The 23,750-nt window shown below is 33.9% G+C and overlaps 1 protein-coding gene across 1 annotated transcript in view; it reads right to left on the bottom strand.

Moving 5' to 3' along the window:
• LOC149787419 (PH domain leucine-rich repeat-containing protein phosphatase 2-like) overlaps nt 1-23,750 on the bottom strand; it is a 92,280-nt gene that overhangs the window by 27,427 nt on the left and 41,103 nt on the right. The window contains exons 3-7 of the mRNA XM_089978031.1: nt 20,023-20,157; nt 19,367-19,548; nt 7,231-7,406; nt 3,290-3,436; nt 2,338-2,789 (exon numbers count right to left, since the gene is read on the bottom strand). Of these exons, the coding sequence (XP_089834157.1) occupies nt 2,338-2,789; nt 3,290-3,436; nt 7,231-7,406; nt 19,367-19,548; nt 20,023-20,157 (1,092 nt within the window). The remainder of the gene's footprint in view (nt 1-2,337; nt 2,790-3,289; nt 3,437-7,230; nt 7,407-19,366; nt 19,549-20,022; nt 20,158-23,750) is intronic.

Genomic DNA, 23,750 nt, shown 5'->3' with positions numbered 1-23,750 from the left:
GCATGCCAATTGATATGCCAGAAATATTCAGACATTAACAAGAAATATTCAGACATTAACAAGAAATATATATTTTCCCTTGCATGCCAGTTGATATGCCAGAAATATTTAGACATTAACAAGAAATATACATTTTCCCTTGCATGCCAATTGATATGCTAGAAATATTCAGACATTCACAAGAAATATATATTTTCCCTTGCATGCCAATTGATATGCTAGAAATATTCAGACATTAACAAGAAATATATATTTTCCCTTGCATGCCAGTTGATATGTCAGAAATATTCAGACATTCACAAGAAATATATATTTTCCCTTGCATGCCAATTGATATACCAGAAATATTCAGACATTAACAAGAAATATATATTTTCCCTTGCATGCCAGTTGATATGCCAGAAATATTCAGACATTCACAAGAAATATATATTTTCCCTTGCATGCCAATTAATATGCCAGAAATATTCAGACATTCACAAGAAATATATATTTTCCCTTGCATGCCAATTGATATGCCAGAAATACTCAGACATTCACAAGAAATATATATTTTCCCTTGCATGCCAGTTGATATGCCAGAAATATTCAGACATTAACAAGAAATATATATTTTCCCTTGCATGCCAATTGATATGCCAGAAATATTCAGACATTAACAAGAAATATTCAGACATTAACAAGAAATATATATTTTCCCTTGCATGCCAGTTGATATGCCAGAAATATTTAGACATTAACAAGAAATATACATTTTCCCTTGCATGCCAGTTAATATGCCAGAAATATTCAGACATTAACAAGAAATATATATTTTCCCTTGCATGCCAGTTGATATGCCAGAAATATTCAGACATTCACAAGAAATATATATTTTCCCATGCATACCAATTGATATGCCAGAAATATTCAGACATTAACAAGAAATATATATTTTCCCTTGCATGCCAATTGATATGCCAGAAATATTCAGACATTCACAAGAAATATATATTTTCCCTTGCATGCCAGTTGATATGCCAGAAATATTCAGACATTCACAAGAAATATATATTTTCCCTTGCATGCCAGTTGATATGCCAGAAATATTCAGACATTAACAAGAATATATATTTTCCCTTGCATGCCAGTTGATATGCCAGAAATATTTAGACATTAACAAGAAATATATATTTTCCCTTGCATGCCAATTGATATGCCAGAAATATTCAGACATTCACAAGAAATATATATTTTCCCTTGCATGCCAATTGATATGCCAGAAATATTCAAACATACACAAAGGGCAACCTAAATATACTGGCCACCAATCAACATAAGCTTTTCTAAAAATAACTACACCAAAGAATGATCAATTACAGGACAAGAAATGATGACATAATGCATTAAATTATAAAGTACTGACAAATATGTGGACAGATTAATAAAACCAGTGTGTTTTGGACAGATTAATAAAACCAGTGTGTTTTGGACAGATTAATAAAACCAGTGTGTTTTGGACAGATTAATAAAACCAAGGTGTTTTGGACAGATTAATAAAACCAGTGTGTTTTGGACAGATTAATTAAACCAAGGTGCTTTGGAGACATTAATAAAACCAGGTTGTTTTGGACATATTAATAAAACCAGGTTGTTTTGGACAGATTAATGAAACCAGGTTGTTTTGGACAGATTAATAAAACCAGGTTGTTTTGGACAGATTAAGAAAAACGGTGTTTTGGACAGATTAAGAAAATCAGGGTGTTTTGGACAGATTAAGAAAACCAGGGTGTTTTTGCATGTCAAACTAAGCCTTCAAATTTGTTACAGTGTAAATATAAAATTTAAAAAGTTACTTCACTTTTACCAGGTATTATAGGTGAAAATCTGATGAAATAATTTTGGGAAAAAATATTTGTATTAACAGGCATTATACTGATTGATAAATGACATATATTACCAAGGGAATGATTCCTGAAATGTTATAGTCAAGTCATATATTACCAAGGGAATGATTTTTGAAATGTTATAGTCAAGTCATATATTACCAAGGGAATGATTCCTGAAATGTTGTAGTCAAGTCATATATACCAAGGGAATGATTCCTGAAATGTTATAGCCAATTTATATATTACCAAGGGAATGGTTTCTAAAATGTTATAGTCAATTCATATATTACCAAGGGAATGATTCCTGAAATTTTATAATCAATTTGTAAGCCTTGTTATTTTCATTGTTTTTACTTAGTGTTGTAAACAAAACAAATTACTTTTGTCAACTCATACCTCTAAATTCCACAATGAAACGTGCAACTTAACATTTCTCTCAATAATACAATACAAATAAATCACAACTTACCATTTCTTTTAGCAAAGATAGACTTTATTGCACTGCCATTGACCTGCAATGTATGAATTTGATTTCTCTCGCAGTTCAGATACTCCAGGGATCGTAGGGCCCTGATGTCTAAATCAGTAATATGATTGTCACGTACATCTAAATGGGTCACATGCTCCAGTAAATGAAATTTTGCCATCTCACTTGGCATGAATGACAGTCTGTTCATACGAAGATCAATTTTTTTAATGCGTTTCATTCGGTTCAACACTTCATGAGGCATTTTGTCCACCATATTGCCTGCCATAATGAAACTATCCACTTGATTCTGTGTATCATGGGAATGTAGTAGTACACTAGGGATTGTGGTAAAGCGGTTAAATGCAAGGACCAGCACCATCAGATTCTTCATTCTAGATACTTCATCTGGGAGTGAGGAGAGGTGATTGTTATGGACATGAAAAAGCTGTAAGCTGAAAAAATTGAAACAGAACAGATCATGTAAAGACCAACAATTACAGGATATTCTCATATGATATACATGAATGAGGTTGACCCTGAAATGACCTTAAATCATAGTCTCCAACAAAGTTGTATCTTTGCAACGTTAACACCCCAAATCCCCATTCATATTCTTGGTATATATACTCTCATTAAAAATTCAATACTAAACATAAATAATTTAAATTTGAGTGAAGACATTACATCAAGATTTATATTACTGCAATTCAATATAAAAATTTAAAATATGAAACTGAAAAGGTAAGATACCAGAACAGAGCAATACCTGAAACATGAGTCATGATTTAAATCAAGATTTTCTCAAAGTTATCTCTTCTGAGTAATTTCAAAGATGACATGTTACTTATATAATATTTTCAATCAATGGAGGTAGGACACTGAGGTTAATCTTGCAATTAAGGTTACATTCTATAGCCATTCCATGTTATATAATAAAAAAATATATTTTTACTTCTCTAGCCCTATGATATCTGGGGGTATTTGTGTTATCTTGTTACTGGCCACATTCAACTCTGTCAGCATCTTCATCTTGCATATCGCCATTGGAAACACATGCAGTTCATTGTCGGCCAGGTTCAGACTCCTCAAGTTGTGAAATCTAAGAAAGCATAAAATAACAATCGGTCCAGGTGGGACCAATACTGCTCACCTGGTAGCTGATGTATGTCAGGTTGTGAATACACACATATCTAGAAACTATACAGAGCAAAAAGCTGGAGTGCATAGTAGCTAATGTTGGTGTCATATTCTCTGTAGTTTTTGCAGGTTTTTATTTTCTTTTAAAAGCATGCTTAAGACAGTACCTTTCTCAAAATCACACTTAGGCAGGTGACCTGGAATGGAGTCTAGGTGAGTATTGAACATTGAACCTTTGAATGAAGAGTTGGCTCAACCAACAGAGCAACTGTCTCCTGGATATTTCTTTACCCTGGGGACTTAGATTTTATTCTTAACTTTAAAACAGTAGCCCCACCCTCAAATTTTATAATTCCTTAGCATTCTAAGGGGAGTAACTCTATGCTGTCAGAACTGATTCAGTAGTCTATTACTTACTTCTGGGGCCCTGTCCCTAGAGTAATTTGGAAACCATTAAGACCCTGACCCAAGGGTGTTGCAGTGGTGGTTAGCATGTTTGACTCCTGACCAGATGGTTGCAGGTTCCATTCTTACCATCAGATGCTCATTAATATGCAACACTCTTGCTCATTATCATATCCATCTGAGATTTTGATGAAGTGATCTTACACAACAAGTCTGATTATAATCTATTAACAAGCTTACACAACAAGTCTGATTATAATCTATTAACAACCTTACACAACAAGTCTGATTATAATCTATTAACAACCTTACACAACAAGTCTAATTAAAATCCCTTAACAACCTTACACAACAAGTCTGACTATAATCTATTAACAAGCTTACGCAAGTCAAATTAAAATCCTTTAACAAGCTTACACAACAAGTCTAAATAAAATCCCTTAACAAGCTTACACAACAAGTCTGATTATAATCTATTAACAAGCTTACACAACAAGTCTAATTAAAATCCATTAACAACCTTACACAACAAGTCTGATTATAATCTATTAACAAGCTTACACAACAAGTCTAATTAAAATCCCTTAACAACCTTACACAACAAGTCTGATTATAATCTATTAACAAACTTACACAACAAATCTAATTAAAATCCCTTAACAAGCTTACACAAGTCTAAATAAATCCATTAACAAGCTTACACAACAAGACTAAATAAAACCTTTAACAAGCTTACACAACAAGTCTGATTATAATCTGTCAGATATATGGTCTATACTGTGTTTACAAGCTTAGCCAATCAGATGCAAGATCACCTCATTAATATGCATTGATGCTGCTCATTATCAAATACCTCTGGCATCTTATATAAGCCTTCACACCAAATCTGATCAAAATATTGCCTGTTAAATGTGAACAACCTCAGCCAATCAAATGCAAGATGGCTTTATTAATATGCACTCTTGATGACATTAGTTTACATACCATATCAGATCAAAATCTAATCAGAAATACGACCACTAGAGTTTTTACAGGAAAATATGGCATCTAGAGTTTTCACAGGCTCCAGCTACCAAATACTAGATCACATCATTAATCTTCATGACTATTGCTCATGGGCAGTTTTGATGGTGTAATCTTCATGACTATTGCTCATGGGCAGTTTTGATGGTATAATCTTCATGACTATTGCTCATGGGCAGTTTTGATGGTGTAATCTTCATGACTATTGCTCATGGGCAGTTTTGATGGTGTAATCTTCATGACTATTGCTCATGGGCAGTTTTGATGGTATAATCTTACATACCAAGTTTGACTGAATCTGACTAGAAATTAAGTCTTATGAGCATTAAAATAATTACTGATGTATGTTTGATAGATACACAGGACAATGTACAACAGATAATGGACCAACAACACACAATTGATGATAGATGCTGGGCAATACCATAAACTCATTTGGCCTTTGATGAGGTGAGCTAAAATTTAACATTAACAATGCTTATGGTTTCAAGATATTTCAATACAATGACAATAAAAACCTGTCCATAAAGGACACTTGCAGAACTACATTTTGTCTTTTAATTTCTGTGGAGAGGTGCCTCAATACAGAGATTAAATGCATTATTGAAGTTAGGAAAAGTGGTTCATAATGGTGCCATTGTATTGTATTACCTTTATCAGTTGAATGGGTTATGACCATATGTGAATGTTCAAGGAATACATGGCACTAAGGTCACCAAGGAAGGTAACTCTTGGTTAATTAGTTCAAATTTCAGATTATCATATCTGAACTTTCCATGACATTGTTACTATACTCAGTAATTTTGATGTTTTGACATCTTTTACCTTCACCTTTTATAGTCAAACCTTTTTAAGAACTGACACACAATTTCAACCATTTTATGAACTTTTACAAAATCTCATCCTTTATAACAACTTTTACATAATCTCATCCTTTATAACAACTTGTACATAATCTCATCCTTTATAACAACTTTTACATAATCTCATCCTTTATAACAACTTTTACATAATCTCATTCTTTATAACAACTTTTACAAAATCTCATCCTTTATAAGAACTTTTACATAATCTCATCCTTTATAACAACTTTTACATAATCTCATCCTTTATAACAACTTTTACATATCTCATCCTTTATAACAACTTTTACATAATCTCATCCTTTATAACAACTTTTACAAAATCTCATCCTTTATAAGAACTTTTACATAATCTCATCCTTTATAACAACTTTTACATAATCTCATCCTTTATAACAACTTTTACATATATCATCCTTTATAACAACTTTTACAAAATCTCATCCTTTATAAGAACTTTTACATAATCTCATCCTTTATAACAACTTTTACATAATCACATCCTTTATAACAACTTTTACATAATCTCATCCATTATAAGAACTTTTATGCAATCTCAGTTTTCTATCATTCAATTTGACAGGAGATTGATTTTATTTGGATCTGTTGATCTTCCCACAGATTTTAACTATTTTTACCATCCTTTTTATCCTGCCATAACTTCTACTCAGCATGTTACAGCCAGGGTTGTGCTGATGTGCCTTACAACACATAACATACATGTAATACAACTGTCACTTTTAAGGACAAAGTCTAAAAGCTAGATTGTCTCCCCTTAGAGACATGGTACACATATTTCCAACTGGTGAAATGATTCTCTTTTAGTTTCTTAAATAATTTGAGCATTGTCAATGAAGATTTCAAGAAAATAATGTGATCTGCTTTTGAGGATAACTTTGCTACAAACATTGGAAGGTTTTAGATTAATGTTCACAGAAAAATTAAACAAATTTAAAATGTATGTACATACATACATACATACATACATACATACATACATACATACATACATACATACATACATGCATGCATGCATACAGGTAATGTATATCAATTGGCATGATGGTAATGATGTAGCAAGAAGAAAACTCCATAACTGACATCACTAAATTTCTACTCAGAGAGAAAATTTACACTGTCTGATAAAGAATAATATAAATAATTAGGACTGAGTTTGGGGAGGAAGCATAAAAGGATCTCTAATGTCTCTATATTTGAAGACAGACTGGAAAATAGTTTTACTAAATTTCTTAACACTTGTGGAAATAATTGTTTTCTTCTCAGAGAATACAATAAATATGTAAAGTGGAATTTTGGCTGTAATAATTTCATTTCAATATACTAAAGGAAATTTTCATGTCCAAATTTTTTCTTCAGAGACACTTTGACATTAAGATACTATTTACTGTGAATTTTTTAAAATTTTTAGTGAAACCAGGGGGAGTTTCATTTTCTGATGACTTACCTGGGAAGGTCATCCAGCCAACCGATCGTGTAGATGTCCTCCTCTATTGGCCTTTCTTTCAATACATTGTGACGCAGGTTGAGGTACTCAAGGTCTTCATTGATGAAAACAGTCTCTGGCAGAAACTCCAGGTGACAATTGGACAAATCAGCCTTTGTGGGCAGTTTGGCGGTGGCCTGAAAAAAGGTATGTAATATAGATAAGGAAACAAAAAATTGACAATAAGCAGACACATTCAACTGTTTAATATTTTTAGATTTCTTATCCACCTAATGTAGCAAAGGACCATGAAATGAATAGATTATTCTGAATGAATACCAAATCCTGAATGGTCTGATGGGCCAGTAGTCTTGAATAGGTTGATTTAAACAGTCTTGATGTATTACAATGGTATAGTCTAGAATGTCTTTGAATAAATCTTCAGTAATCTCAAAGTAGTGCTTTAGTCCAAATGTAAATGAGCACTTTGTAATTTCAATGAATAATTCAAATAAACAATTCCTCTCAAATTAGATCTGAAAACCTCTGAAAGGTCTGATCATAGATTCCCAAGACCAAGAACTCAAATCTAAGTAAACATGTTGTTTACAAATGATTAATTATCTTAAAGTATAATCTATAGTCATGGACAAAAGTAAGCTATGTAATATGTTGTTTACAAATGACCCTTACAATCTACAATCATTGACAAATGTTAAACACACAATATAGATATACATAACACTTGATCAAGGAGACTATTAAAACTTATGCCCTCCCCTCCCCCAATCAAAACAATTACTCTTTCCAGTTGCTTTAACTAAAAAGTAATTACTAGGGCTTGGAGAACTAAGATTTGAAATGACCATTAAAATTTTCAAGTAGGTTGCCTTTTGGCTTACATACTTTGACAGGTACTTGTAGCACTGACATGAATAATGAATTCCTACATTTTAACTAGCATGAATTTTATGGTTTTACAAAAAAAGAACATTTTAGTCAGTGCTTAAATTCATTCCATGAGATAAGAGGCCAAATTATTTGTATGGATGTATAATTGTTCACAGAATTCTTAATCTTGGCATTCCAGCTGACATGAGACTATAAAAATGTGGTCCTCTATGAATAAAAATGTGGTGCTCCATGAATAAAAATTAATTCAGAACACTGTTTTCATGATCTTGTTTTGTTTCAAAGTCTAAGATTTGAACATGACATTACACAAGTCTAGTCAAGCAAAAGTGAACAGACTCAAGTTTCAAAATTTATTGCACACATTACCTGCATCAACTGGTTTGTAAATATTCCTGATGTTTACTCTAGGTTCAAAGAAAAGGAGTCTTAAAGAGTGCTTTATGGTCAAGTCTAATTTAAATTAATTTTCTGGGAGCTCTACCAATTGTTTCATCATTTACTAGGAATATGATTTTTCAAGATCCATAATGATAAATATTTATTTTAAATTCCTTTCAAATGCATTAAGTAATTATTAAGTTAGTATTTTTCTTCCATGCCTTTTTCCTGTGACATTCTCTCAAATCATTCAGCCAATGTGGGTATGTGAGAAAGCTTGCCAGTAGCTTCTCGTGGATTGGTGGTTCTTCCCTTGGGTTTCCTCGGGTTCTTCCTCCACCATTAATACTGGCCGCCATGCATAGCCTATCATGTGCTGAAAAATGGCATTAAACCCCACAACAACAACAAAAACGTTTTAATACAAGATATAGAATGTCACAGGTAAGAATTAAATTAATTTAAATTAAATTTAATGTCTCCACATAACTCCATCATAGCTGTTTCTTTCAAACTGCTGTACAGTTGAAAAGGAATGAACACCTAGCTGTCATCTGAGTCACTTCTGAATTGACCTTTCATTTGGGATTATCAGACTCATTTGGGATTATCAGCATCATTTGGGATTATTACACTCATTTGGGATTATTACACTCATTTGGGATTATTAGACTCATTTGGGATTATTAGACTCATTCGGTATTATCAGACTAAGCTTATCCAGATTGTTTGCTCATGAATATCCCAACCGTGTCTCCTGTTAAATACTTTGCTATTGTCATTAAAAAATGTAACCCAGAAAATTATTTTTCATGATAAAATAATTGACTTCTGATGGGTTTGGACAATATACCTATTACCAAAACAATTTATTAACCAACTAGAGCAGAATTAATTTTTTTGTCATGACTACCAACATAATAAAAAACAAGAAACAAGAAGTAATAACTTTAAGTTAAGAAACAAAAAAGAAACTTAAAATGTTTAGGTTGATAATAAGTACAAGAAATACTGTCATAGCCAACATCAACACCATCCCCTTTCAAATAATAAAGTTTATCTCATGGGCAGGGAAAAAATTCACTGTTGTACTTGTAACCTTCATTGTAACTTAAGTTGCCTGATCATGCACTTCATAGCAGATATCAACTCTATTTTAGGAAAATAATTTTTGTCTGTTTAGGCACCAGTTGGTAGATTGCAAGCCCAGTGATATGTATATTTAGTTGTAATGAGTGCTTGACCTTTGTCCATGATTGAGGATAGAGTTTCAGCGCATACCTGAATATTTGTCTTGTTTGTAATTTATAAATGGATGTTTACTTGGGTCTGAGTTCAAGACCTAGCCTTCATTATGACCTGAGAAGGTTCTAGAAACAACTTTATTACAGCTTGAGTAATTTTCCATTTAGATGATTGAGTGTTTTCAAAATGTTATTATGATACAGGTCAAGTGGGGATGTATGTAGGTTAAGTGGGGATGTATATATGTCAAGTGGGGATGTATATAAGGTTCAGATCAACAAGATTATTCTATCATCCTTTAACTTCAGTCTGTAGAAGAATCTACTGTTGTGTTCAGATATAAAATTTGAGGGGAATCATTTACTTAAAGAATTATTAATTGAAATTGCAGTGTTCATTAACTTTTGGACTAAAACACTATTTAGGTATTTTTTTATATGTGGTTATTTGATATGTGAAACATTTGAAAATATCAAAGATGTTCTGGATTCTGAATTATATTGTTGTGATACATCATGACTATTAGTTCATCAGCACATTCAAGACCTTTGGAAATCAGCACTTTAAAGATTGGAATTCATTTGGAATACAACTGGCATTTATTCAAAACACTCTATACTTTTGCATTTGTGATAGAACCTTGAGGATTATTTGGGATTTAATTCATGATATTGTAAGTTCCATTTAAATTTTCACTTTGTTTACTAGGGCAATAAATTATTTGTTGAATTTTACTGAACTTGCTGGTTTTGCTTTTTCTGTTACTTGGATTAAGACCATAGAGTAATAATACTGCAAATAAATCAGTTTAGAGAGAAGGCAGAACTGAAGTCCAGTCATGCTGCACATAAATGTAACATACTTCTTAGTTACTAGAAGGTAGAACTAAAGAAGTCTTGACACAATGAACATAAATCTAATACATGTATGTGCAGGTACCACAAGGCGGAACAGAAGAAATCCTGTTATACAGTACATAAATCTAATCACTGTTTAACATTCAAAGAAAATGATGAAGAGGGACTTAGCGCAGATAAATTAAGGCCCTAAATTTAAATTAGAAGGCATGTTTTGTTCATGCAAGATCTTATGAATAAATGTTCATTCCCCTAGAAGACACACACTATATTTTTTACCACTCATTTCATCATTAATAGTGACATGATGCTGACCTTTTTTACCACTCAGTTCATCATTAATACTGACATGATGCTGACCTTTTTTACCACTCAGTTCATCATTAATACTGACATGATGCTGACCTTTTTAACCACTCAGTTCATCATTAATACTGACTTGATGCTGATCCTTTTTTAACACTCAGTTTATCATTAATACTGACATGATGCTGACCATATTTTACCACTCAGTTCATCATTAATACTGACATGATGCTGACCTTTTTTACCACTCAGTTCATCATTAATACTGACATGATGCTGACCTTTTTTACCACTCAGTTCATCATTAATACTGACATGATGCTGACCTTTTTTAACACTCAGTTCATCATTAATACTGACATGATGCTGATCCTTTTTTACCACTCATTTCATCATGAATACTGACATGATGCTGACCTTTTTTACCACTCAGTTCATCATTAATACTGACATGATGCTGATCCTTTTTTACCACTCAGTTCATCATTAATACTGACATGATGCTGACCATTTTTAACTACTCAGTTCATCATTAATACTGACTGATGCTGACCATTTTTGCCAATCAGTTCACCACTAATGCTGACATCATGCTGACCTTTTTGACATTCAGTTCATCATTAATACTGACATGATGCTGACCTTTTTTACCACTCAGTTCATCATCAATACTGATCATGCGCAGATAATACCTAGAATATGACACATTATACTCACTAAGTCAAGTCAGAGTGCAAACAACATAGACCCTGATCTGCTATCACATAATGTGTTGATCATGTGCTATGTTGTTTGTTCTACTTAATATTCCTATTAAACTACACAGACCTAGATATGCTTGAGCATTATGCAGTGGCAAATCTGGGTATGTGCAGTTTGCAGTTGGATCCAACTTTTATACAAGTATACATGGTATTTGAAAGTCATAACTACAGAGATTACTACTATCAAATTTTCATTTAATAGAATAATAATGAACATGACAGTGATAAATACTGGCACATGTCAATATGAACTATCAGGCCACTGTCCTACTTTGCTCATGTAACACCTAGCAACCAGACTAAGGGAGATCACTGCTATTGACATGATCCATAATGAAATATATTCAAGACTGGACAACTAAAGCCTTGTAGTGGAGATGGTTCTTTATCAAAAAAATGTACAGCCATTGTAAATATAGTAGATATATGGTGCCATTGTAAATATAGTAGGTTTCTGGTGTCATTGTAAATATAGTAGGTATCTGGTGCCATTGTAAATATAGTAGGTATCTGGTGCCATTGTAAATATAATAGGTATCAGGTGCCATTGTAAATATAGTAGGTATCTGGTGCCATTGTAAATATAGTAGGTATCTGGTGTCATTGTAAATATAGTAGGTATCTGGTGTCATTGTAAATATAGTAGGTATCTGGTGTCATTGTAAATATAGTAGGTATCTGGTGCCATTGTAAATATAGTAGGTATCTGGTGTCATTGTAAATATAGTAGGTATCATTGTAAATATAGTAGGTATCTGGTGCCATTGTAAATATAGTAGGTATCTGGTGCCATTGTAAATATAGTAGGTATCTGGTGCCATTGTAAATATAGTAGGTATCTGGTGCCATTGTAAATATAGTAGGTATCTGGTGCCATTGTAAATATAGTAGGTATCTGGTGGCATTGCAAATATAGTAGGTATCTGGTGCCATTGTAAATATAGTAGGTATCTGGTGGCATTGCAAATATAGTAGGTATCTGGTGCCATTGTAAATATAGTAGGTATCTGGTGTCATTGTAAATATAGTAGGTATCTGGTGCCATTGTAAATATAGTATGTATCTGGTGCCAATTATATGGAATGACCTTCCCTTAAGTATCAGTTTGGTAGTTAAACTATATCAACATCATTTGCACAGCAGAAATTCCATTCATCAACTATACCTAATTATAAAATCTACAATTTTGTATACAATCTATACATTTCATCAGATACACAACTATGTTCACAAGCACATATGTATGTCAGAAAATTAACACATATGTTCACAAATATTTTGTCCTTAAATGATCAGTTAAGTTCACAAGCACTTATTTTTGTCCCAGGCTAAATGCATAGTTATGTTCAGTAGCACATATTTGTGTCCCAGGCTAAATGAATAGTTATGTTCAACAGCACATATTTGTGTCCCAGGCTATATGAATAGTTATGTTCAATAGCACATATTTGTGTCCCAGGCTAAATGAATAGTTATGTTTACAAGCACATATTTGTGTCCCAGGCTAAATGAATAGTTATGTTTACAAGCATATATTTGTGTCCCAGGCTAAATGAATAGTTATGTTTACAAGCACATATTTGTGTCCCAGGCTAAATGAATAGTTATGTTTACAAGCACATATTTGTGTCCCAGGCTAAATGAATAGTTATGTTTACAAGCACATATTTGTGTCCCAGGCTAAATGAATAGTTATGTTTACAAGCATATATTTGTGTCCCAGGCTAAATGAATAGTTATGTTTACAAGCACATATTTGTGTCCCAGGCTAAATGAATAGTTATGTTTACAAGCACATATTTGTGTCCCAGGCTAAATGAATAGTTATGTTTACAAGCATATATTTGTGTCCCAGGCTAAATGAATAGTTATGTTTACAAGCACATATTTGTGTCCCAGGCTAAATGAATAGTTATGTTTACAAGCATATATTTGTGTCCCAGGCTAAATGAATAGTTATGTTTACAAGCATATATTTGTGTCCCAGGCTAAATGAATAGTTATGTTTACAAGCATATATTTGTGTCCCAGGCTAAATGAATAGTTATGTTTACAAGCATATATTTGTGTCCCAGGCTAAATGAATAGTTATGTTTACAAGCATATATTTGTGTCCCAGGCTAAATGAATAGTTATGTTTACAAGCATATATTTGTGTCCCTAAATGAAACATCAATATTAAGTGTATCTTGTTTGTACTAATACAGTTCATTGTTTCATTATGTCAGACTGGTTAAGTTGATTTTATATCCATTCTAATAACAAATGTAATTCACAACCATTTAATTTAACAAATGCATTCCACCTGATAACTTAATGAAAACAATGTTTACAATGCCCTCACTCAAGTCTCATTCACAGGCAGTCTAGTAACAACCTTGCATTCCTCTCCCATTTCCAACTGACTGCACATACTAAATGAGGTAGCCATCTCAGGTATATCTATCAGTCATAGCTTCAGACACCTGATTAGATAAATATACACAGGTGAGACAAGCAGACCCCCTTTTAGACACAGACTTACCACTTGTAATGGCTTGGGAAATTAATTCCAAACTAAACACTCCACTGACTTCAATATTCTGAATTTACACCTGGAGTTTTTATTCAGTGGAATTTAATTATTCTCTCAAATTTATAGCATTTCTGATGTAATGTCCAAGAAGAATTTTGTCTATAATGCCTGTATTATTTTAATGATATTTTGTAAGGAAAAAATATGTATATATTCTTTTAAACTGAAGGTTGCTCTCCTGTCTGAGATCAGCCAAACAGCCTAATGAAAAAGCAGTTGGTTGTGAAATTAGAGTTAGTAGAATGGTTTCTATAGAGATTTCTTTAAATTCTGTTGATTGCAAATCTTGCAAAAATTAAAGAGTTGCACAACATATATCTTTGCACTCACCCACCTCCAAAAATCAGTCCCTCTAAATAAAGTTTAATAGGCTAAGAACTGACATGGAGACAATTTTAATTGTGCATCTGAATTTGTATTTTCATGTAGAGTGAGGATCTTAATAGTTTCCAAGACTGAAGAGCTAAATCCATGGCTGGGTTGAATTTTATATTTCAAAGTTCTTGTCCCATGGAATAGTGGAAAAGCTCTCCCCTTGTCATCAAAATAAGGTGGGAGTAAGAAAAAGGAGGGAGAATATGAAATGGCCATAGTTCAATATTTACCTATCACTTCAATATCCATCTCTCTTTCTTTCTGCTCCACTATGTTAGAGGTCTATTGAAATCAAAATCGTTAGAAGATTTGGTCTCTAGCTATATAACCATCAATATGTTGATTGTTTATGAGTTAATCTGTTTCTTATATGGGATTGAATATTGTACTGTGTTGAGATCCAGCTAAGCTAGCTTGAACATGTTGGGAAACTGTTCTTTATGGTTGTTATGTACAATTTTCCAGGACTTGCATGTATTATCTGCTGAAAGGTTGGGTGGGGGAGTGGCATGCCATCTATATTTCTCCAGCCTGTATGTGAATCAAACTCATATTCAATACATTTATGGGCTAAAAATCACTCACTGGCATTTCCAATAATACTTTACAAGCTCCAAAAATCTGATATAATTCATAACTTTAAAAATCAGTGTCATTATCACTATCACCAGCCAATATTTGCCATTATTACTATCATCAGCCAATATTTGCCCTTATCACTATCATCAGTCAATATTTGCCCTTATCACTATCATCAGCCAATATTTGCCCTTATCACTATCATCAGCCAATATTTGCCCTTATCACTATCATCAGCCAATATTTGCCATTATCACTATCATCAGCCAATATTTGCCATTGTTACTATTATCAGCCAATATTTGTCAAACAAAATTGTCTTGTTAAGATGAACCATGTTGGAGTTTTCTAGGTAGCCCATATTTGATATATGAATTTGTAAAACATCGTTATGCAAGGTTCAATCTACAACAGAATGCTTGTTCCAGGACCCAATGTAGTTGAACAACTATTCATGTAAATTACGCTGAAGAAACCAGATGTGTAAATAGTTGCCTACCTGAAGAAAGATAGATGTTGCAACAAGCACAATGATACCTCTAATGGAGGACTTATGTCATGAAAAGCACTTTGTTAAATAAAATTTGTATACTGCACAGAGTTCATATTCATTTGTGCAACTTTAAACTAATTCCCAGGAGTTCTCACACATCACTGCTCTCTAACTGTGCCAATTCGTAAACAATTTGTGCAATACGCACAATCATGTGCCCTGGCAGCATATCCAAAAAGCTACACATCAACCTTCAAAACATTTGTAAAGCTCATTTTTGTAACAAAATGTTAGACTGAAAAATCTCCCTCCAAGCCTTTCATCGATAGAGTCTAAAGGATTCTTGTAACTTGAATTTGATCAATCCGGTTGTGGGCTACTGGAGTTTTATCATGTCTTTATGTGACATCCTGTGACATGACCTTGGATTAATTACTTGTCCATTCACAAAACTACTTGAAATTGTCAAGTGGACAAGTTCACAAATGAATCCATGCCAGTTGCATGAAAAACTGTATTAGGTCATGCCCAGTTAGTGTATATGGCTACAGGGTGAAGATCTGGATAAAACTCATTCTCAACAGCCCAGTTAGTGCATATGGCTACAGGGTGAAGATCTGACTAAAAGTCATTCTCAATGGTCCAGTTAGTGTATATGGCTACAGGGTGAAGATCTGGATAAAACTCATTCTCAACAGCCCAGTTAGTGCATATGGCTACAGGGTGAAGATCTGGCTAAAAGTCATTCTCAATGGTCCAGTTAGTGTATGTGGCTACAGGGTGAAGATCTGGCTAAAAGTCATTCTCAATGGCCCAGTTAGTGTATGTGGCTACAGGGTGAAGATCTGGCTAAAAGTCATTCTCAATGGTCCAGTTAGTGCATATGGCTACAGGGTGAAGATCTGAACAAAACTCATTCTCAATGGTCCAGTTAGTGTATGTGGCTACAGGGTGAAGATCTGGCTAAAAGTCATTCTCAATGGCCCAGTTAGTGTATATGGCAACAGGGTGAAGATCTGGCTAAAAGTCATTCTCAATGGCCCAGTTAGTGTATATGGCTGCAGGGTGAAGATCTGGCTAAAACTCATTCTCAATGGCCCAGTTAGTGTGTATGGCAACAGGGTGAAGATCTGGCTAAAAGTCATTCTCAATGGCCCAGTTAGTGTATATGACTACAGGGTGAAGATCAGATAAAACTCATTCTCAACAGCCCAGTTAGTGTATATGACTACAGGGTGAATATCTGGATAAAACTCATTCTCAATGGCCCAGTTAGTGTATATGGCTACAGGGTGAAGATCTGGCTAAAAGTCATTCTCAATGGCCCAGTTAGTGTATATGACTACAGGGTGAAGATCTGGATAAAACTCATTCTCAATGGCCCAGTTAGTGTATATGGCTACAGGGTGAAGATCTGATTAAAACTCATTCTCAACAGCCGAGTTAGTGTATATGGCTACAGGGTGAAGATCTGGCTAAAAGTCATTCTCAATGGCCCAGTTAGTGTATATGGCTGCAGGGTGAAGATCTGGCTAAAAGTCATTCTCAATGGCCCAGTTAGTGTATATGACTACAGGGTGAAGATCGGATAAAACTCATTCTCAACAACCCAGTTAGTGTATATGACTACAGGGTGAAGATCTGAATAAAACTCATTCTCAACAGCCCAGTTAGTGTATATGACTACAGGGTGAAGATCTGAACAAAACTCATTCTCAACAGCCCAGTTAGTGTATATGGCTACAGGGTGAAGATCTGGCTAAAACTCATTCTCAATGGCCCAGTTAGTGTATATGGCTGCAGGGTGAAGATCTGGATAAAACTCATTCTCAACAGCCCAGTTAGTGTATATGGCTACAGGGTGAAGATCTGGCTAAAACTCATTCTCAGTGGCCCAGTTAGTGTATATGACTACAGGGTGAAGATCTGAATAAAACTCATTCTCAACAGCCCAGTTAATGTATATGGCTACAGGGTGAAGATCTGGCTAAAACTCATTCTCAATGACCCAGTTAGTGTATATGGCTACATGGTGAAGATCTGGATAAAACTCATTCTCAACAACCCAGTTAGTGTATATGACTACAGGGTGAAGATCTGGATAAAACTCATTCTCAATGGCCCAGTTAGTGTATATGACTACAGGGTGAAGATCTGGATAAAACTCATTCTCAATGGCCCAGTTAGTGTATATGGCTACAGGGTGAAGATCTGAATAAAACTCATTCTCAACAGCCCAGTTAGTGTATATGGCTACAGGGTGAAGATCTGGCTAAAAGTCATTCTCAATGGCCCAGTTAGTGTATATGGCTGCAGGGTGAAGATCTGGCTAAAAGTCATTCTCAATGGCCCAGTTAGTGTATATGACTACAGGGTGAAGATCGGATAAAACTCATTCTCAACAACCCAGTTAGTGTATATGACTACAGGGTGAATATCTAGCTAAAACTCATTCTCAACAGCCCAGTTAGTGTATATGACTACAGGGTGAAGATCTGAATAAAACTCATTCTCAACAGCCCAGTTAGTGTATATGGCTACAGGGTGAAGATCTGGCTAAAAGTCATTCTCAATGGCCCAGTTAGTGTATATGGCTGCAGGGTGAAGATCTGGATAAAACTCATTCTCAACAGCCCAGTTAGTGTATATGGCTACAGGGTGAAGATCTGGCTAAAAGTCATTCTCAATGGCCCAGTTAGTGTATATGACTACAGGGTGAAGATCTGAATAAAACTCATTCTCAACAGCCCAGTTAATGTATATGGCTACAGGGTGAAGATCTGGCTAAAACTCATTCTCAATGACCCAGTTAGTGTATATGGCTACAGGGTGAAGATCTGGCTAAAAGTCATTCTCAATGGCCTATTTAGTGTATATGGCTACATGGTGAAGATCTGGCTAAAACTCATTCTCAATGACCCAGTTAGTGTATATGGCTACAGGGTGAAGATCTGGCTAAAACTCATTCTCAATGGCCCAGTTAGTGTATATGGCTACAGGGTGAAGATCTGGCTAAAGCTCATTCTCAATGGCCCAGTTAATGTATATGACTACAGGGTGAAGATCTGGCTAAAACTCATTCTCAATGACCCAGTTAGTGTATATGGCTACAGGGTGAAGATCTGGCTAAAAGTCATTCTCAGTGGCCTATTTAGTGTATATGGCTACATGGTGAAGATCCAGCTAAAACTCATTCTCAATGGCCCAGATGATAGAATCCAATGACTCTTGAGTCGAAGTAAACTGGTGAAACTGAAAGGAACTATCAGTCTTAGATTTGTGGCTTCTACAGGTAAAAAAAATGTATTATGCATATACCACCTCATCTGAGTGTCCATTCATTAAGGCAATCAGTTTGTCATCTAAGAACAGTGTCTATTCTCCATATATTTGTAAATTTTCTGGACAATCAATTATCTAAACAATATCCATAATATATACATGTGCTGGAATGAATTATAGATCACTGAGATTTTTTGATGGTTGATAAAATGACTTCAAGGACAATCTTGACACAAAATATCTTTAAGTCAACACTATTCAGTTTAATCTGAATGACTTTTTAAAAAACTCCCCATTTGTAAAACCACCATCTTCAACAGTATTTACAATGCAAGCAAGTCTCTGATGATTCTTTCTTTACAAATTAAAAAGCTCCAATTGCAACTACCTTCTTTGTTTTGCGCAGCCATTTGTTGTAATCCTTCTCATTTGAAAAGGACAGGTACACGGATCGCTCGCCCTGCAATGATGAGGTCAGCTTGAGACAAAAGTCATGTCCCTTTGTTTGATATTCCTCAACGGTCCCCTTTGCTAACTGCACTATTGTCGGCTTTGTGGTTTTGTTTTTATCTGAAAATTGAAAATAAAATGGATTTTATATATATATATATATATATATATATATATATATATATATATATATATATATATGTGTGTGTGTGTGTGTGTGTGTTGGATAGATACAGGGAGTGTGGATTTGTGAAACTTCATTATCCAAACCTTGTCTATCTATATTTGTGTATACATGTATCTAGAAAACAAAAACTTTTTGACTTAGAAATGAGGATACAAAATCTAATTTTCTAAGTCACATGGGATGTTACAAACACTGTGGACATACATTAAATTGAATTACTCATTCTACTGATTATTCCTAACCAGCTGCATAGACTCAATCTGCTGGAACATAATAAGATGGCAGATCTGGGTCTGTGCAATTTGCAGTTTGACTTATATATATATTATTATGTAGAGCAAAATATCAAAGTCAACTACAACATTTACATGATTATGTAGCTGTATAAAGATGGTGCTCAAGTTTACCTCTGTAAATGTGCAGACGAGTTCCACTAATTACACAGAGCCTCGGGACCCACTGATAAATAATTTTCCCCTTCCTTACATAGACCAATGTTGACAGCTGGTTTCTGGAATATGTGCTGTCAGATATTGGCTTCCCTGAAACAAAAAATAAACTTTTGAAAAATTCAAAAACAATCAAGTTGATTATTTCACAATCCAATTATTTGTTAGAAATAATAGACTCCACTAAATCTGGTTTGTGTCAGAAGTTCAAGAGGTTGTAATAATCTACCAGTATGAGCAATATTCTACCAGTCTGACTAATATTCTACCAGTATGACTGACAATCGACATGCATGAGTAAAAATCTACCAGTATGACTGATAATCAACATGCATGAGTAAGAATCTACCAGTATGACTGATAATCGACATGCATGAATAAAAATCTACCAGTATGACTGATAATCGACATGCATGAGTAAAAATCTACCAGTATGACTGATAATCAACATGCATGAGTAAGAATCTACTAGTATGACTGATAATCAACATGCATGAGTAAAAATCTACCAGTATGACTGATAATCGACATGCATGAGTAAAAGTCTACCAGTATTACTAATAATTTATCATTGCAAGTAATACCAATACAAATAATAATGACCGCTCCGGTGGCCTAGTGGTTAGAGCATCCGCCTCAGATGCGGGAGGTCGTTGGTTCGATCCCCAGCCGAGTCATACCAGAGACTTACAAAAATGGTACTAACAGCTGCCTTGCTTGGCACTCAGCATTAAGAGGCTAGTGTTAGGACTGGTCAGTCTGGTGTCAGGATAATGTAACCAGGTGGGACATCATGCTACCTGTCTGCGACATGATGCCCCAGTGCTAGACATCACTATAAATTACCACATTGCAGACAATGTAGCAATATGACTGAATTTTTTAAAGCCATGTTAAAAATCCAAATCACATCACACACACCACAAATAATAATCAGCCAGTCTGAGTAATAATCAACTGGTATGAGTAATAATCAATCAATACAAGTAATAATCTTCCTGTATGAATAACTCTACTAGTATTAGTAATAATCTACTGGTATGAGTAATAATCAATCAATACATGTAATAATCTTCCTGTATGAATAACTCTACTAGTATTAGTAATAATCAGCCAGTATTAATAATAATCAATCAATACAAGTAATAATCTTCCTGTATGAATAACTCTACTAGTATTAGTAATAATCTACTGGTATGAGTAATAATCAATCAATACAAGTAATAATCTTCCTGTATGAATAACTCTACTAGTATGAGTAATAATCAGCCAGTATTAATAATAATCAATCAATACAAGTAATAATCTTCCTGTATGAATAACTCTACTAGTATTAGTAATAATCAACTGGTATGAGTAATAATCAATCAATACAAGTAATAATCTTCTTGTATGAATAACTCTACTAGTATGAGTAATAATCTACCAGTATCAGTAATAATCAATCAATACAAGTAATAATCTTCCTGTATGAATAACTCTACTAGTATGAGTAATAATCTACTGGTACGAGTAATAATCAATCAGTACAAGTAATAATCTTCCTGTATGAATAACTCTACTAGTATTAGTAATAATCAACTGGTATGAGTAATAATCAATCAATACAAGTAATAATCTTCCTGTATGAATAACTCTACTAGTATGAGTAATAATCTACCAGTATTAGTAATAATCAATCAATACAAGTAATAATCTTCCTGTATGAATAACTCTACTAGTATGAGAAATAATCTACCAGTATTAGTAATAATCAATCAATACAAGTAATAATCTTCCTGTATGAATAACTCTACTAGTATGAGTAAAAATCAACTGGTATGAGTAATAATCAATCAATACAAGTAATAATCTTCCTGTATGAATAACTCTACTAGTATGAGTAATAGTCTACCAGTACATGTATTAGTAATAATCAATCAGTACAAGTAATAATCTATAAAAAAATTAAGTTAAAATCAAACATATAAAGTCCAAAAAGTATTTGAGTCATATTCAAAAATGCAACAAATTACTTCAAATTTAATTAAATACATGTGTTGTAAGAACATGTCATATAAACTGGATTCATTAATCAGTGTTAAGTGCTTCTTGCATAACTGTGTCAATTAGTTACAAAATCTAAGGACATCTGGAAGAAATTACTATACATATGTCTGACAAGAGCACATCAAGATGTCCCTGTTGCACTTGCAGGTGTCACTATACTAACTGCCTTGCCAATCAATTCTTAATGCACTAATGTAAGTAACACTACACTAACTGCCTAGCCAATCAACTCTTAATGCAATAATGTAAATAACACTACACTAACTGCCTAGCCAATCAATTCTTAATGCACTAATGTAAGTAACACTACACTAACTGCCTAGCCAATCAATTCTTAATGCACTAATGTAAGTAACACTACACTAACTGCCTAGCCAATCAATTCTTAATGCAATAATGTAAGTAACACTACACTGACTGCCTTGCCAATCAATTCTTAATGCACTAATGTAAGTAACACTACACTAACTGCCTTGCCAATCAATTCTTAATGCACTAATGTAAGTAACACTACACTAACTGCCTAGCTAATCAATTCTTAATGCACTAATGTAAGTAACACTACACTAACTGCCTAGCCAATCAATTCTTAATGCACTAATGTAAGTAACACTACACTAACTGCCTAGCCAATAAACTCTTATTGTAGTAATGAAAGTAACACTACACTGACTGCCTTGCCAATCAATTCTTAATGCACTAATGTAAGTAACACTACACTAACTGCCTTGCCAATCAATTCTTAATGCACTAATGTAAGTAACACTACACTAACTGCCTAGCTAGTCAATTCTTAATGCACTAATGTAAGTAACACTACACTAACTGCCTAGCCAATCAATTCTTAATGCACTAATGTAAGTAACACTACACTAACTGCCTAGCTAATCAATTCTTAATGCACTAATGTAAGTAACACTACACTAACTGCCTAGCCAATCAATTCTTAATGCACTAATGTAAGTAACACTACACTAACTGCCTAGCTAATCAATTCTTAATGCAATAATGTAAGTAACACTACACTAACTGCCTAGCCAATCAATTCTTAATGCAATAATGTAAGTAACACTACACTAGCTGCCTAGCCAATCAATTCTTAATGCAATAATGTAAGTAACACTACACTAACTGCCTAGCCAATCAATTCTTAATGCACTAATGTAAGTAACACTACACTGACTGCCTTGCCAATCAATTCTTAATGCACTAATGAAAGTAACACTACACTAACTGCCTTGCCAATCAATTCTTAATGCACTAATGTAAGTAACACTACACTAACTGCCTTGCCAATCAATTCTTAATGCACTAATGAAAGTAACACTACACTAACTGCCTTGCCAATCAATTCTTAATGCAATAATGTAAGTAACACTACACTAACTGCCTAGCCAATCAATTCTTAATGCAATAATGTAAGTAACACTACACTAACTGCCTTGCCAATCAATTCTTAATGCACTAATGAAAGTAACACTACACTAACTGCCTAGCCAATCAATTCTTAATGCAATAATGTAAGTAACACTACACTAACTGCCTTGCCAATCAATTCTTAATGCAATAATGTAAGTAACACTACACTAACTGCCTAGCGAATCAATTCTTAATGCACTAATGTAAGTAACACTACA

Source organism: Sinohyriopsis cumingii, chromosome 12, assembly GCF_028554795.1.
Source record: "Sinohyriopsis cumingii isolate HCF-2022 chromosome 12, ASM2855479v2, whole genome shotgun sequence".
Classification (NCBI taxonomy): Eukaryota; Metazoa; Mollusca; class Bivalvia; order Unionida; family Unionidae; genus Sinohyriopsis; species Sinohyriopsis cumingii.
Note: the sequence above shows the minus strand (reverse complement) of the source record. Positions and strands in the feature narration are given on the sequence as shown.